General features: G+C 40.5%; 1 protein-coding gene across 2 annotated transcripts; it reads right to left on the reverse strand.

Moving 5' to 3' along the window:
* Positions 1 to 1,238: 1,238 nt before the first annotated feature.
* Positions 1,239 to 10,188, reverse strand: CLK1 (CDC like kinase 1). Of its 2 annotated transcripts, XM_006153000.3 has the most exons (13): positions 10,042 to 10,188; positions 8,244 to 8,404; positions 7,660 to 7,888; positions 6,537 to 6,627; positions 6,078 to 6,144; positions 5,249 to 5,365; positions 4,995 to 5,161; positions 4,311 to 4,405; positions 4,084 to 4,213; positions 3,269 to 3,351; positions 2,646 to 2,725; positions 1,691 to 1,781; positions 1,239 to 1,573 (listed from the first exon to the last, which is right to left on the reverse strand). In XM_006153000.3, the coding sequence occupies exons 2-13, from the start codon at positions 8,402 to 8,404 to the stop codon at positions 1,433 to 1,435; spliced, it is 1,452 nt and encodes a 483-aa protein (XP_006153062.1). In that variant the 5' UTR covers positions 10,042 to 10,188; the 3' UTR covers positions 1,239 to 1,432. The 2 variants fall into 2 exon arrangements, with proteins under 2 accessions (XP_006153062.1, XP_014445021.1); XM_014589535.2 differs by lacking the exons at positions 6,537 to 6,627; positions 8,244 to 8,404; positions 10,042 to 10,188 and having other exon boundaries at positions 7,660 to 7,794.
* Positions 10,189 to 12,867: the final 2,679 nt, after the last annotated feature.

Consider the following 12,867-nt stretch of genomic DNA (forward strand, 5'->3'; position numbering starts at 1 on the left):
TACCCCCCTATAAAAGGAGCCTTAGTTCCTGGTAGAAATGTTTAGCATTTCAGTCCCAACTACTTCATTTGGACTTCTTTCAGGTGACAAAAAATACTGAAAAGTTCTGAAAGCCATATGGCTGACAGTTCTGGATCCCAGGTCCATCTACTATAGCAGGCTTGTGTGCCCAACATACTACCCAGAGAGCTCAGAGAAGGTAATCATGGCCAGACTTGTCACGGGTGCTGGTTTCTCTACCTGGACAGTTGAGGTGAGGGGATCACATGAAAAATAAAGTTTTTAAGTGCTGATTGGACTAAGAAATCTGATAAGGCATTATTCTAGGTTTATCTGAAGGTGTTACCAGAAATTGACATGGGAGTCTGAAATAGACTATGTGGAGAACCACCCTTCACTTGGACAGGCACAATGGAAGATGGAGTCTCCTTTGAGAGGGTTGGGGATAGACTTCTGTTGCCTTGGACATCAGCATTCAAGGCCTTGGCCTAGGACTCCAGGACTCACGCCAGCAGTCCCAGGTTCTCAAGCTTTTAGCCTGATAGATCAGCCAGATCTAGGCCTTGGAACTGAATCACGCATCCAGCACCCTTGGGTCTCCAGCTTGCAGACAGCCTGTGGGACTTCTTGGTCACGTTTATCAAGTGAGCTGATTCTCCCAATAAATCCCATCCTATAGTATCTCTTCATACCCTATTGCTTCTGTCCCTAGAAAACTCGTGCAAATATCTGTCAGTGTTACTTTAGGTATATTACCATGCAGCTAAAGGCAGTTTTCAATGGTCATCTAGAAATATAAACAAATATAAACAAAACAGCCAAAATAAAGAGAAAAAAATCTGCAGAAACTAATCACAGTAGAGAAAAAAAAAGGAGGGATGTCTGAGAAGGGCAAAAGGCTGTGTTTGAAGTTAATAATACTATCTGTGCCCAATGCCAGTGGAGAGCCCTCCCCTGCCCCAGTGATGAGACCACTCCAATCCAGTCAGTAGATTCAGCCATGAATAAAAATAATGAGGTAATTCTGTATCTCCTAGCCAGAGTGGTAGCAGAGGCCTGGGAAGGAGCCAGAACCCCTTCGCTGCCCAGAAGTGATGAGTCCTTATCCAATCCTGGGTGTCAACAGGTTTGCAGCATGACCCCACCCCACAGAAGGGCACTTTCTGGCTCTCCCTCTGTTGAGTGTACAAACCTTCTGGCAAAATGAATACATTCATGTTTGTTTCTTAAGCACAAAGTTTATTCTGAATATATCATTTTTTAATTAGAAAATGATAATTACTTATTCAGTTATATACATTTAAATCAAATTATCCAAACAGCAATAATACAAAATAGGAAATTTACAAAGCTGTACAAAATAACTTAATATTTAAAAATTAGACTGATACAGTCAATGAGTTCTCTTTAAGAAAGCTGTACATTTACATATCTATGTTTTTTTTAGTGGGTAAAAGAAAGGATGTTTCAAGGCTTCTCTGAGAGTAATTCTTTTAGCTGGATCATATTCCAACATTTTATGAATAAGGTCAAAAAGAAGCTCGTGTTCAGTATCCTGGGAAAGCATGAATTCCTGAAAGTAAACAAGAATTATCAGTACAGCTTTTTCTACTACTATGTACTGTGTTTTATTTCTCCATAAAAACAAGGTGAGGCTCAAGGTTTTGATCATGTAATGTCTGAGGCTTACCTTTAGAGGTTTACAGCGCCTTGAAACATATCTGCCAGCAGAACTGTGTTCATCCCAGTCTAGTCGATCATGATGGAAATATTTACGTTTCCTAAAGATAAATCAATAATTCATTCCATGTTTATAATGTTGACATTAAAAAGTTTAAAAAAATTTGTAAGTATTTTTTTTTTCTTCCCCATGAGGCAAGTGTGTTTGCTGGAGTTACTGGAGACAAGAGAGGGGGGTAAAAGGGAGAAATCACTCCTTCCTCCTGGAGGTGGAATGGCCAGGCCACAATACAATCCCTTCTCTGTTCTCTTGGGATTTTGGGCACACATGTCTGGTGTGATTTTTCTTTTTTCAAACAATTATTTCATTTAACTTTACTTTAAAAAAAAAAGTTGACCAGAAAGGGACAGAGCGAGTGAGAGAAGGAGGGAAAGTGAGAAAGCAGCCAGGTCTGGGAATCAGACTTTGGTTGGCCATGTTGGAATCCAATGCCCTCACCAACCACGCCACCTGCCAGCCCTGACTGGTATGATTTCTAAAGCCACTGGGTCTGGGACCTGAATCTCAGCCACATGGGAATCTAGCACCTTAACCACCATGCCACTGGCTAGCCCCACTACTTGAATCAAGATTAAAGGTTTAGTGAGAACACTAGCAGTTAGCGTAGTGGCTATGTCACTGGACTCCCATGTAGTCAACCGTGGTTGGTGTTCCGGATCCGGTGGCTTAAAACACGCCAGGTGCGTGTGCGTGCATGCCCAAGATCCCAAGAGAACGGAGAAGGGACTGTGGTGTGGCCATCTGTCCTGGGGGGTGATTTCTCGCTTTCTGTCTCTGTCTCTCTCTGCCTGGGGAGCGTACCCAGCCTATAGCAAAAACCTCTCCCCCCCCCCAAAAAAAAAGGTTTAATGAGAACATGTGATCAAGCAGTACTACAGATGATACTAACTTAAATAAAACATACCTGGTTTTCTGTATCATGTGTTTTGGAAGAGGTCCAAGAATCCTTTCCATCATTGCTAAGTGTTCTTTACTATCATGTGTCTAAAATAAAATAATGAAAAAATAACTTGGTTAACTATCTTTTCTTAGACATTGTACTTTGTTCTCATTTAACCTCATTGCCGATTTGCCGATTTTCAAGTTCACAGATAGATCAGAAGTCACAAGAAAGGTGATCACCAAAAAAGGCATACTTTTTAGGAAGTTACAAATAATGTCAAAACTAAGACTTGTAGAACAAGCCTGCACATGATTTCCATAGCCAGAAATAACTGCTTATATTTTCAATGAAAGGGTAAAATATGGAGAAAATAGAAATTATAACTACATCTTAAGCTTATTTACAATTAATAAATATATTTTAATATGTATAATTATGTATATATTTAATATATAAAAAATGTGTGTATGTGTGCATGTACATATATATATGTGTGTGTGTGTGTGTATATATATATATATATATATATATTAAATAAATGCCATTATCAATATATGTCTACTTTGAGAGTCTAAGTATTCTTTATTCTTTCATATAAATAGGTACTTTTATGTTACAAAGTCACTGAAACAGTTGTTACTTACTGGAAATACTGTAAACCCAAGATAGTATTCAATGAGAATACAGCCTATACTCCAAACATCACATGGTTGGGACCATCCTAGGGCTGCAATGCAAAGCAATATGTTAGGGAAAAGGGTCTATTTCTTAAAGACATTAAATGTTACATAAGAACACCTTGAGGGAAATCACTAAATCCAAAGTTAAATACAACTGATAATAGTGTTACGTGTTAGGGGTTAGTGTTTAAGAGACATCTGGTTCCAAGTCTCAACTCTGGCTTATCTTTAGCAACCAATTATCTATTCCAATTTTGGACTAATAATTTAGAAGGAAAAAAAAAAGTTTTAGAGGCCCAATCTTCTAATCTGTAAAATGGGAGCTATATGTACCATCCAAGGACTTAGTGAACTTGAACTGCCTGGGACATAGAAGGCATTATATTAAATAAATACTTGAAATAAAAAAGCAGGATTTGGGGCTTAGGAGCACATGCACACACCTAGTGTTCTTTCTCAAGCTGCCAGGGCCAATATTCTAGCCAGAATCAGGAATGTGGGATCCAGCTCCCTTAACTACTAGGTAACAAGGCAGGCTCACGATTCTGTTTTTAAACCCACCATGTACTACAAATTACAGAAAGGTGAAGCCACTTGTTCAAAATCCCAGAGCTGACTAGTCAGAGCAATCAAAAACTTAAAATCCTTAATATACATTATGATACCAACCCTTAAAGGGGGGGGAAATGAAGTCCTACAGAAAATTAAGTAAAACTATAAAATTTAAGTCAGTTTTAATAAAGAAATATATATATTCTCAAAACACAATAAATACTAACCTAAAATAACTTCAGGTGCTCTGTAATGCCTTGTAGATACCAATGTACTGTGATGTTCATCATCATAGGTCGCACTTCCAAAGTCTACAACTTTAATATCTGGATTTATTAAGGTTCGTTCATCACGTTTCTGAAAGTCACAAATGATACCATAAAATATAAAGCCATAAAGGATTAAATCAAAAACAGTCACTTGAATCTGTGAAGATAACATATTGAAGACTTACCATTTTGGGATTGTATGCCTCCGTGTAGTCAGATTGCACAAATAAGATGTTTTCAGGTTTTAAGTCTGTGTGAGTCAATTTATTGCTATGCAAAACTGGGAATAAAAAGAAAAAGTTTATGAAATCTTATAAGACAAAAAATTGACCCCAAAATCTTACCACAAAAGTCTCTAACATCTTTCCTGTGCCCAAAGTGGTTAATATTCTAATCTGCTAGAAAATTTCAAGAAATCTACTATCCTCTTTAAAAAGTCCAGTGTCCACTAACAGCTAACTGCTTAGAAAGCAGAGAAAGAGGGAAAAAAATAAAATAACTTCCTCTTACAAAGCTGGGATCTGCCATTCCTTACTTTTCATCCAGGATTCTAGGTCAGCAACAGGAAGGCTAACCCCTCACCAGATAGGAGAGGAGAAAGCATCCTCCATGAAGTATGGTCACAGAGAAATGCCTTCTCTATTTCTCCTTTTTGGGTTTTGGGCATGGCAAAGGATACCCAGGTTAAGACTCAAATTGTGTTGTCAGCCATGTGGTAACTAGTTGCCTTATTAATAGACCAGGTCATGGAGCTGCCCCAACTAAATACAATATAGTTATTAACTACAGTGTTCAAGAGGTACAAAAAACCTCTTAAATTCCTCCTAAGCCTCAAACTCAAGTTTCTGGAAGATATGCCAAGAACTTACAATTCACGGACTTGCATATCTGATATGCCATTTTCCTGATGTGATCCAGTCGAAATGGTAGAAAGCCATTTTCTTTAATGAAGTCATAAGTACTAAGTCCCAGTAGTTCAAACACAATGCAAATGTGACCATGATGCTCAAACCATTCCAACATCTGGACACAGCGGCTATAAAGGCATGAAAGATAACTGAATATAGCTTTCACAATTCAATTAGAACTAAGGCCATTTCCTAAGTTCTAATTTGATACTTACAAAGTACTGTTTGGGTCTGTTGTATTTAAGTGTTCCAGAACTTGTATTTCTGAGCGAGCAGCCTCACAGTATCTATCCACATTTTTAACTATTTTTACTGCAACATGTCTACCTCCCCTGTTGAAGAGTAAGCCAAAGTTAGATACTGTCCAATTCAACATAGGCAACAACAATGACCTGGGTATAATATGGTAGGCGTAGTAATGCAAACATATTTAGCAGTGCTCACATGTACTTTTTTGGTTCTTAAATAAACAGTTTCTTACTGCAGTACCTATCATTGTCAAAATTTATCTCAAATTTCCTTTGGCCCAGGTGAACAGACAAGATGGATACCACAGGGTCATAGCAGTGTGTGTGTCTCTCTCTCTCTGGACCTTACCAACCATGCCACCTAGCTGGCACCCATGGTCAGATGATTTTCTAGAGCTAAATGATTGGGTCAGGGGACCAGCAATTAGTGTAATGGCTAAACCACTGGACTCCCATGTAGTCAACTGTGGTTTGAGTATAGGACCCAGTGGCTTAAACTCAGGCCAGGCGCATGTGCGTGCCTGCCCAAGATCTCAAGAGGAGATTGGAGGAGAACGGATTGCAGCATGGCCATCCCGCCCGGCAGGTGATTTCTCACTTTCTGTCTGTCTCCCTCTGTCTTCCTGGTGAGCGCATGCTTCTTACAGAAAAACCTCTCCAAAAAAAAAAAAAAGATTAGGTCAGGAAAGTCATGATGTACTTTTCTATGCAAAAATGTGTCATGACTTTTCTGATGACCCAGTAGTTTTCTACACTGTTGACTTCACCAAGTGTATCCCCAACAAAGGAAACTTACGCTTTATGATCGATGCACTCCACAACTTTTCCAAAAGCTCCTTCACCTAAAGTATCAACAATTTCATCTAAAAGAGAGAATTACACCTCAGTTATACAAAGAAGTGGAAATGAGATACTTATCATAATAAATGCTATCCATACATATTATTCTAGTTGATGCTACAAATTTTCTTACATCTAGATAATTATTTTATTGGTCAACGCCATGAAAAAACATATAACTATTATTAGATCTAATTTCATTAACTTGATTTACTATTCTGGAAGTTCTGTATAACAAATATTAAATTTCTAAAGAAAGCAAAAAACAATCCCCCCCACCAAAAGAAATGGAAAATAAAACAGAACAAAACAAAAAAGAGAGAAAGAAAAAAAGATTTCCAAAACCCTGAAATCTTATTCTATATATAGATTATGTTATCTGAAAAGTTAATAAGTGTTGAAAAATATTCTATACATCTTGCACTTAGTACGTCTCCACTCTGACAGATCAGGTGACCCTCCTCATCATCCTCTACACTCCTGGTTCTTTTCCTTCGGTGACTCTTCTGGAAACGTCAAGTGGGCGGCACCAAGATCATCCAGCCAATCAATATACCCGAGTGAATTCAGGGCAGAATACGAAATTCATTCGCGGGGAGATATTCAGGCATTCAGATACACGCCAGGCCACAAACGGTTGGCAGGAGCAATTTCAAATTCAGTCCCCAGAAATTCACAGGGCACATAGTTTATGTTAACAGGAGAAAAACATGGCAAGGAACAGATTTTCAGATAAGATACTCAAAGTGGCAAGGCAACAAAACATAATACAATTGTTTTTCTTTAAAAAAAAAAAAATATATATATATATATATACACTATATCTATGCTTAGTCGTAGCATTCACTGAAACATAAATTTTTAGTTTCTAGTGTCCTAATTTAATGTTGCAAAATAATAGGACATAGTATTACTTGTCTAAGTAGATTGGGGTCAAAGATTTCCAAGCTAGTCTAAGAAAAACAAATATTAAAAACAGTAAATAAAACTATAGTCCTAGTTTTGAGGGGAAAGACGATTTGGCATATAACAATATACTACGGTACTTTAAACATAATTTGAGCTATCTCCAAACTAATACGTAACACATAAAACCACAAATCTGTTGTGGTTTGCTTAGTGGAAAAAGGACTAGAGAACATGCTTTGTTAGAACAAAGAGGCATACCCAATCCTCAATTACACAAAAACAAAATGTCTTTTCTATTTTAGGGACAAAGGCTTCCATTATCAAAACAAACCAGACTTCTTGAGTATCTTTTTTAAAAAATTCAGAATATCTTGTGATCATTTTTGTGAACTAATCTAAATTATCTCTACTACTTCACTGGAATGACATTTAATAGCCAATCAGTTGTTAAATATTATAGAACTGTGTATTTATATTCCAGGAATTTTATATCCAATGCACAAATAGGATCTTGAGTTAAAACTGGGATGACTTCTTAAACAGGCCTTTCTCAAAAAATAAAACACAAATTCAAATTTTTGTTTCATATGGGAAATAAAATTTCCAGAATATTTTAAAAGAGCTCATACCCCATGGGAACGATGATGTGAAGTACTGTGGTGAATTCTGTGTTTGCTCTTATAACTACTTCTTCCACTTCTCCCAGAGGACTTGCTACTATGGTTCTGATATCTGCTTTCATGGTCTCTATGGCGATGTCCAGGTTCACATCCTTGATCGTAGTCATGTCTGTATTCATCAATGTAGCGGCGACTCTGGTAATCTTTCTCATTTATAGACCTGCTTTCCATATAATGGCTAGAGAAAAGAAAAAAATAATTTCAATGTTTCGTGCAAATACTGCAAAATTCCTAGTAAATATCTTTAGTTTCCTTCTTTTTAAAAGTTTATTTCTTTCATGAGAGAAAGAGTAGTCATGGGGGGAGAACAAGCACCCCCAACAGTTCTTCCATGTCAGGGTCCATTCCCGATTAAGATAGTATATTTAAGACTTTTGTGCTTCACCCATCCACAAAAGCACACAAATTGTACAAACATCGCAACCCACTAAAATCTATCATTGGAAACAATAGTACCTGCAGTTATTTAAAGTGGTACCAGTTTATCATGAAATGTATTTTTAGGTAAAAATGCTTTAAGTATTCTTCCTTACCTGTCAGATGTTTTAGAGTGATTATATTTGCAGCGCTTGTTCTCCCGAGCACTGCTATGAGATCTCTTCTTTCTTTTATGACTGCTGCAGCTCCTCCAACTTCCATAATCCCACTCCTTTTCATCCCAGTCAGGACAGTAGGCTCTCTTTGAGTGTCTCATCTACACAAAAGACAGTTTTTCCCCATTAACATTGTATTCCACACAGTGCTGATACTAAATTTCTTTGCAAATTCACGTGACCCTTTAAACTGTTCATTTAAATCAAGTCATTCAATCTGAAATGCCCTATAAATCCAATTATCCCGTTGTCCCATATTTCAGACTTTAAACTTCATTATTCTGTATTATGACTTTTTTTTTTGTTTTGGGAGTGATTTTTGCTATAGGGCGCGTGCCCGCCAGAGAGACAGACAGAGACAGAAAGCAAGAAATCACCCACAGGAGGGATGGCCCCCGCCACAGTCCCTTCTCCTCCATTCTCCTCAGGATCTTGGGCACGCATGCACAGAAGTTTAAGCCACAGGGTCCGGGACTTGAACCGCGGTCAACTACATGGGAGTCCAGTGACATAGCCATTACACTAACTCCTGGTCCCTGCATTATGACTGTCATACTCAAGATTTATTTGAAGAATGTAGGCAAGGAAAACAGGAGGGGAAGAGAATCTCAATTCATTAACTTTAATAAAATCTTGGTGCTGCCCTGTCAGTAGCTTGAATGTGCTGTAGTTCTACACGTCATCATACATGTCATCTTTCTCTTTTAAAGGTATCAGAAACTGGCCTCCAACTCAAATCTTAAATGTTATGCACCGTCACTGGATTCCCAATTACGCGGACAGTATACACACCATCCAGAATCGTTAGAATGTTTCTGTAAATGGTAAATCAATATAACAAGGACTTTTACTTAATATATCCGTATGTCAACGATGGTAAAACAATCAAAACGACAAAACCCTTCCTAGTTGGAATGTAGAACAGCTCCCCAGCCCTTACCGACACTTAACGAAAACAAGCTTATTCTAATCGCCGATCGATCTTAACACTATCACTTTAGGGGGTGAGAACCTTCCTTTTGGAAAAGCTTCGAACTTGGGGAAAAAAATTTTCATCAACGACGGATCTTACTGCCCGGGCCCCACTACATCTCTGCATACTCTAAACCCGAACGCTCCAACATGGGTGTGGGTTGAAACGTCAACGGATAAAATGTCTGATCACTTTATTTTTCTCTCGACCCTCCTTCGAATTACAGTTATTTCTCTTTTTATCTTAAATCTGGTTTCAGGCCAAGCCACTGCGGGCCAAGGCACTGGAAATTTCCACTCCAACCCCTTCCTGCCAAGTCATTTTGCCCGGTCCTTTTACTGGCTACAGATACATAACCCCGCCTCGGCGAGCTCAACGCACTTTCGAGTCCAAGCAAACGCCGCCCCAGCATGCAGCCTCTCCCTTCGGCGAGAGGGTGAAGGCCGGCCTCCGCCCCGCCGCCATCTTACAGCTCAGCCGAAGCGGTCGCCAACATGGCGCCGCGGGTCCTGACTAGGCCAGCCGTCCCGCTTCCTCTGCGGAAGGCGGCTCCTCGACGAGGGCACCCCGTGCAGCAGACGTTCTCACTAACCCCGCTCGCAAAAGCTGGCGGGACTGACTCGGCAGGGAAGACGACGCGGCTGCATTTGTGCAGTCGGGGGTGAGACCACAGCGACGAATAAGCAGGGAAGAGGAGCACCGCCAGGCGCTGGTGAGGCACACCAGAAGCACCTGGGAGCCAGTCCGCCCCCCGTCGTGTCTTACCGTCCTGGCCAAAGCCGAAGGAGACAAAGCCTCCAACCAGACCGCGGAGAGCGCCCAGCTAACTGCGACGAGCACCGACCACAAAATGGAGCTGACAGGCGCAGCGTCTGGAATGCCCTCAAAAACAGACTACGCGGCCGGCGCATCTCCGCCCCAGGGCGTGGCTACGCGGGCAGGGGGCGTGGCTGCGCGGCCAGAGGGCGGGGCGGGGGTGGCCCGCGGAATCCCTGAGTGCGCAGGCGCCGAGCTGAGAGCCCGAGCAAGTTGACCGGGAGGAAGGGAAGCTAACCTCCGCGGCCTTGATGTACGCCGGAAGTCTGAGAAAAACACCTACAGTACTGGGGAGGAGTCCAGGCCATGGTCGTTGAGAATGTTTGTGAACGCCAAAAAAAGAAGTGAGGAACGCGGAATACAAAATGGCATGTTCCCAAATTACAACCATTAAAACAGTGCTGTTCAGAATATTTCATCACCGCCGTCAAATCGCTCCGAATTTCTGACTGGATTTCGGGTTTTACTAAGGTTCTGAGACCTACTAAAAACTAGCTTTTAGTGACTGGGGCCCACATGCTCTGAAATTGGATTAAAGAGCTTGCCCCCCCCCCCCCAGGTTTTAAACATAAAAAGGAAGGGAAGCTAACCTCCGCGGCCTTGATGTACGCCGGAAGTCTGAGAAAAACACCTACAGTACTGGGGAGGAGTCCAGGCCATGGTCGTTGAGAATGTTTGTGAACGCCAAAAAAAGAAGTGAGGAACGCGGAATACAAAATGGCATGTTCCCAAATTACAACCATTAAAACAGTGCTGTTCAGAATATTTCATCACCGCCGTCAAATCGCTCCGAATTTCTGACTGGATTTCGGGTTTTACTAAGGTTCTGAGACCTACTAAAAACTAGCTTTTAGTGACTGGGGCCCACATGCTCTGAAATTGGATTAAAGAGCTTGCCCCCCCCCCCAAGGTTTTAAAATAGAAAAAAAGGGTTGCGCAAGAGGCTGGGGGTAGGAAGTGTGGACTCAGCCCCTTTAAGCAAAATTTCCGCATTAGGTGAGGCTTCTGCAGTGTTAAAACCACGTGAACTGGGAAAGGAGAAAATGGAAGGTGGCGAAGAGAGATTATCAGAAAACAAGCTCTGAAAAACGATCATCACACTGCAATTCGATAAAAACATTGCTGAACCTTGTCCCTGCAGCCTGCCCTTCCCCATTTCTTCACTCACTCATTCCAAATTTAGCTGAAAACATAGTAATTTGTAGATTACTGTGAAGCCTAATAATTTTACTGGTCTGGTTCATAAACTGAAGATTAAAATGCGTATTTGTGTAGTAAAGCAACATAAAATAACCAGCCCTGTACAGATGCACAAATACAATGGGATAAAATCTGAAGAGGCACACACATAGCCGAAATTCCTATAGTTTACATTTTTAAGGTCTCTTACTGGACTTGAAAGTGCCTTAAAGTCGCCAATATCTGAGTTTTTGTACCCTTGCCAGGATCACTCTAAACAGGTAAATACTTCACACAGGAAGAAATTTTATTTATGTATAGTTCAGGAAATACTTAGCACCACAGATGTTAAGCAAATCTAAGGAATCTTTTGAAACAAATAGCTAATCATTGGGCTAGTCACAGTGCTAAGCAGACACTGTACTGTATGATGCCACTTAATCCTGACAACAGTATACAGGATTGGTATTAGATATGTCCTGCTGTCACAGAGAAAAGTTGCAGTGAAGAACTCTGTGCAAAGAGCAATTTGGTATATTTCGAAGATTTCAGCTGTAGGGGACAGATGGCTACACAGAGGTAAATGTGACACTCTGCAAAGCGGATCCACATGAGAAGGTTCCAGTTTGTGTCCAGAGACCTCCCTGAGCACGCAGATGGATGGCAGCGTGAAGACCCTGTTGGCGGTACCTGTCTCGTTTGTTCTTTTGCTCATGAAAGAAAGAAATTTAAAAAAGAAAAAAAAAAAAACACCTTGGGGGCCAGCTAGGCAAGGTGACTGGATCTCTTATGACTGATGACAGTTTGAGTCCCAGACCCAGCAGCCTGAAAAACATGCTGGGCATGGCATGCATGTGTGCCCAAAATCCCAAGAGGCAAATGGAAAAAGGATTGCAAAGTAGTCATACACACCCCTCCCCCAACAGGAGTGTGACAGCTTTTTTACTTTCCCTCTTTCTCTCTCAAGTGAACTCATGCACTCAAGCAAACTGAAAAAAAAAAAAAAAAAAAAAAAAAAAACCCAGAAAAAAGCCCTTGGTACATATTTCCAAAATTGCTTTCCAAAATGGCTTTACATTGAAAAAGCCCAAACGTAGTCAATTCAATTACTTTTTTTTTTTTTTTTGGAGAAGGTTTTGCTATAGGGTGCGTGCACTTATCAGAGAGAGACAGCGAGACAGAAAGCAAGAGATCACCTCCCTGGGGGGATGGCCATGATGCAATCCCTTCTCCTCTTGGGATTTTGGGTATGCATGCACATAGGCCCAGCATAATTCTCAAGCCGCCAGGTCTGATATGGGAACCATGCAATCAGCCATATGGAATCCAGTGTCTTAACCTCCACGTTATCTGCTGGCCCCATAACTGGTACCTTTATGGGAAAAAGATTATGACACAGAGTGCACAGATAAAAGTTCATATTAAGACAGAAGATGGCCATTAACAAGCTAAGAAAGAGCTCTGTCAATACTTAGATCTCAGACTTTTAGTCTCTAAAATTATGAAAAAATGGTCTATTTATTTAGCCACTTAGTCTGTGGCACTTTTATTTTGGAGAGGTTTTTGCTATAGGGCGCGTGCGCTCGCCAGACAGAG

The sequence above is a fragment of the Tupaia chinensis genome, unplaced genomic scaffold (assembly GCF_000334495.1).
Source record: "Tupaia chinensis unplaced genomic scaffold, TupChi_1.0 Scaffold000361_2, whole genome shotgun sequence".
In the NCBI taxonomy this organism is placed as follows: Eukaryota; Metazoa; Chordata; class Mammalia; order Scandentia; family Tupaiidae; genus Tupaia; species Tupaia belangeri.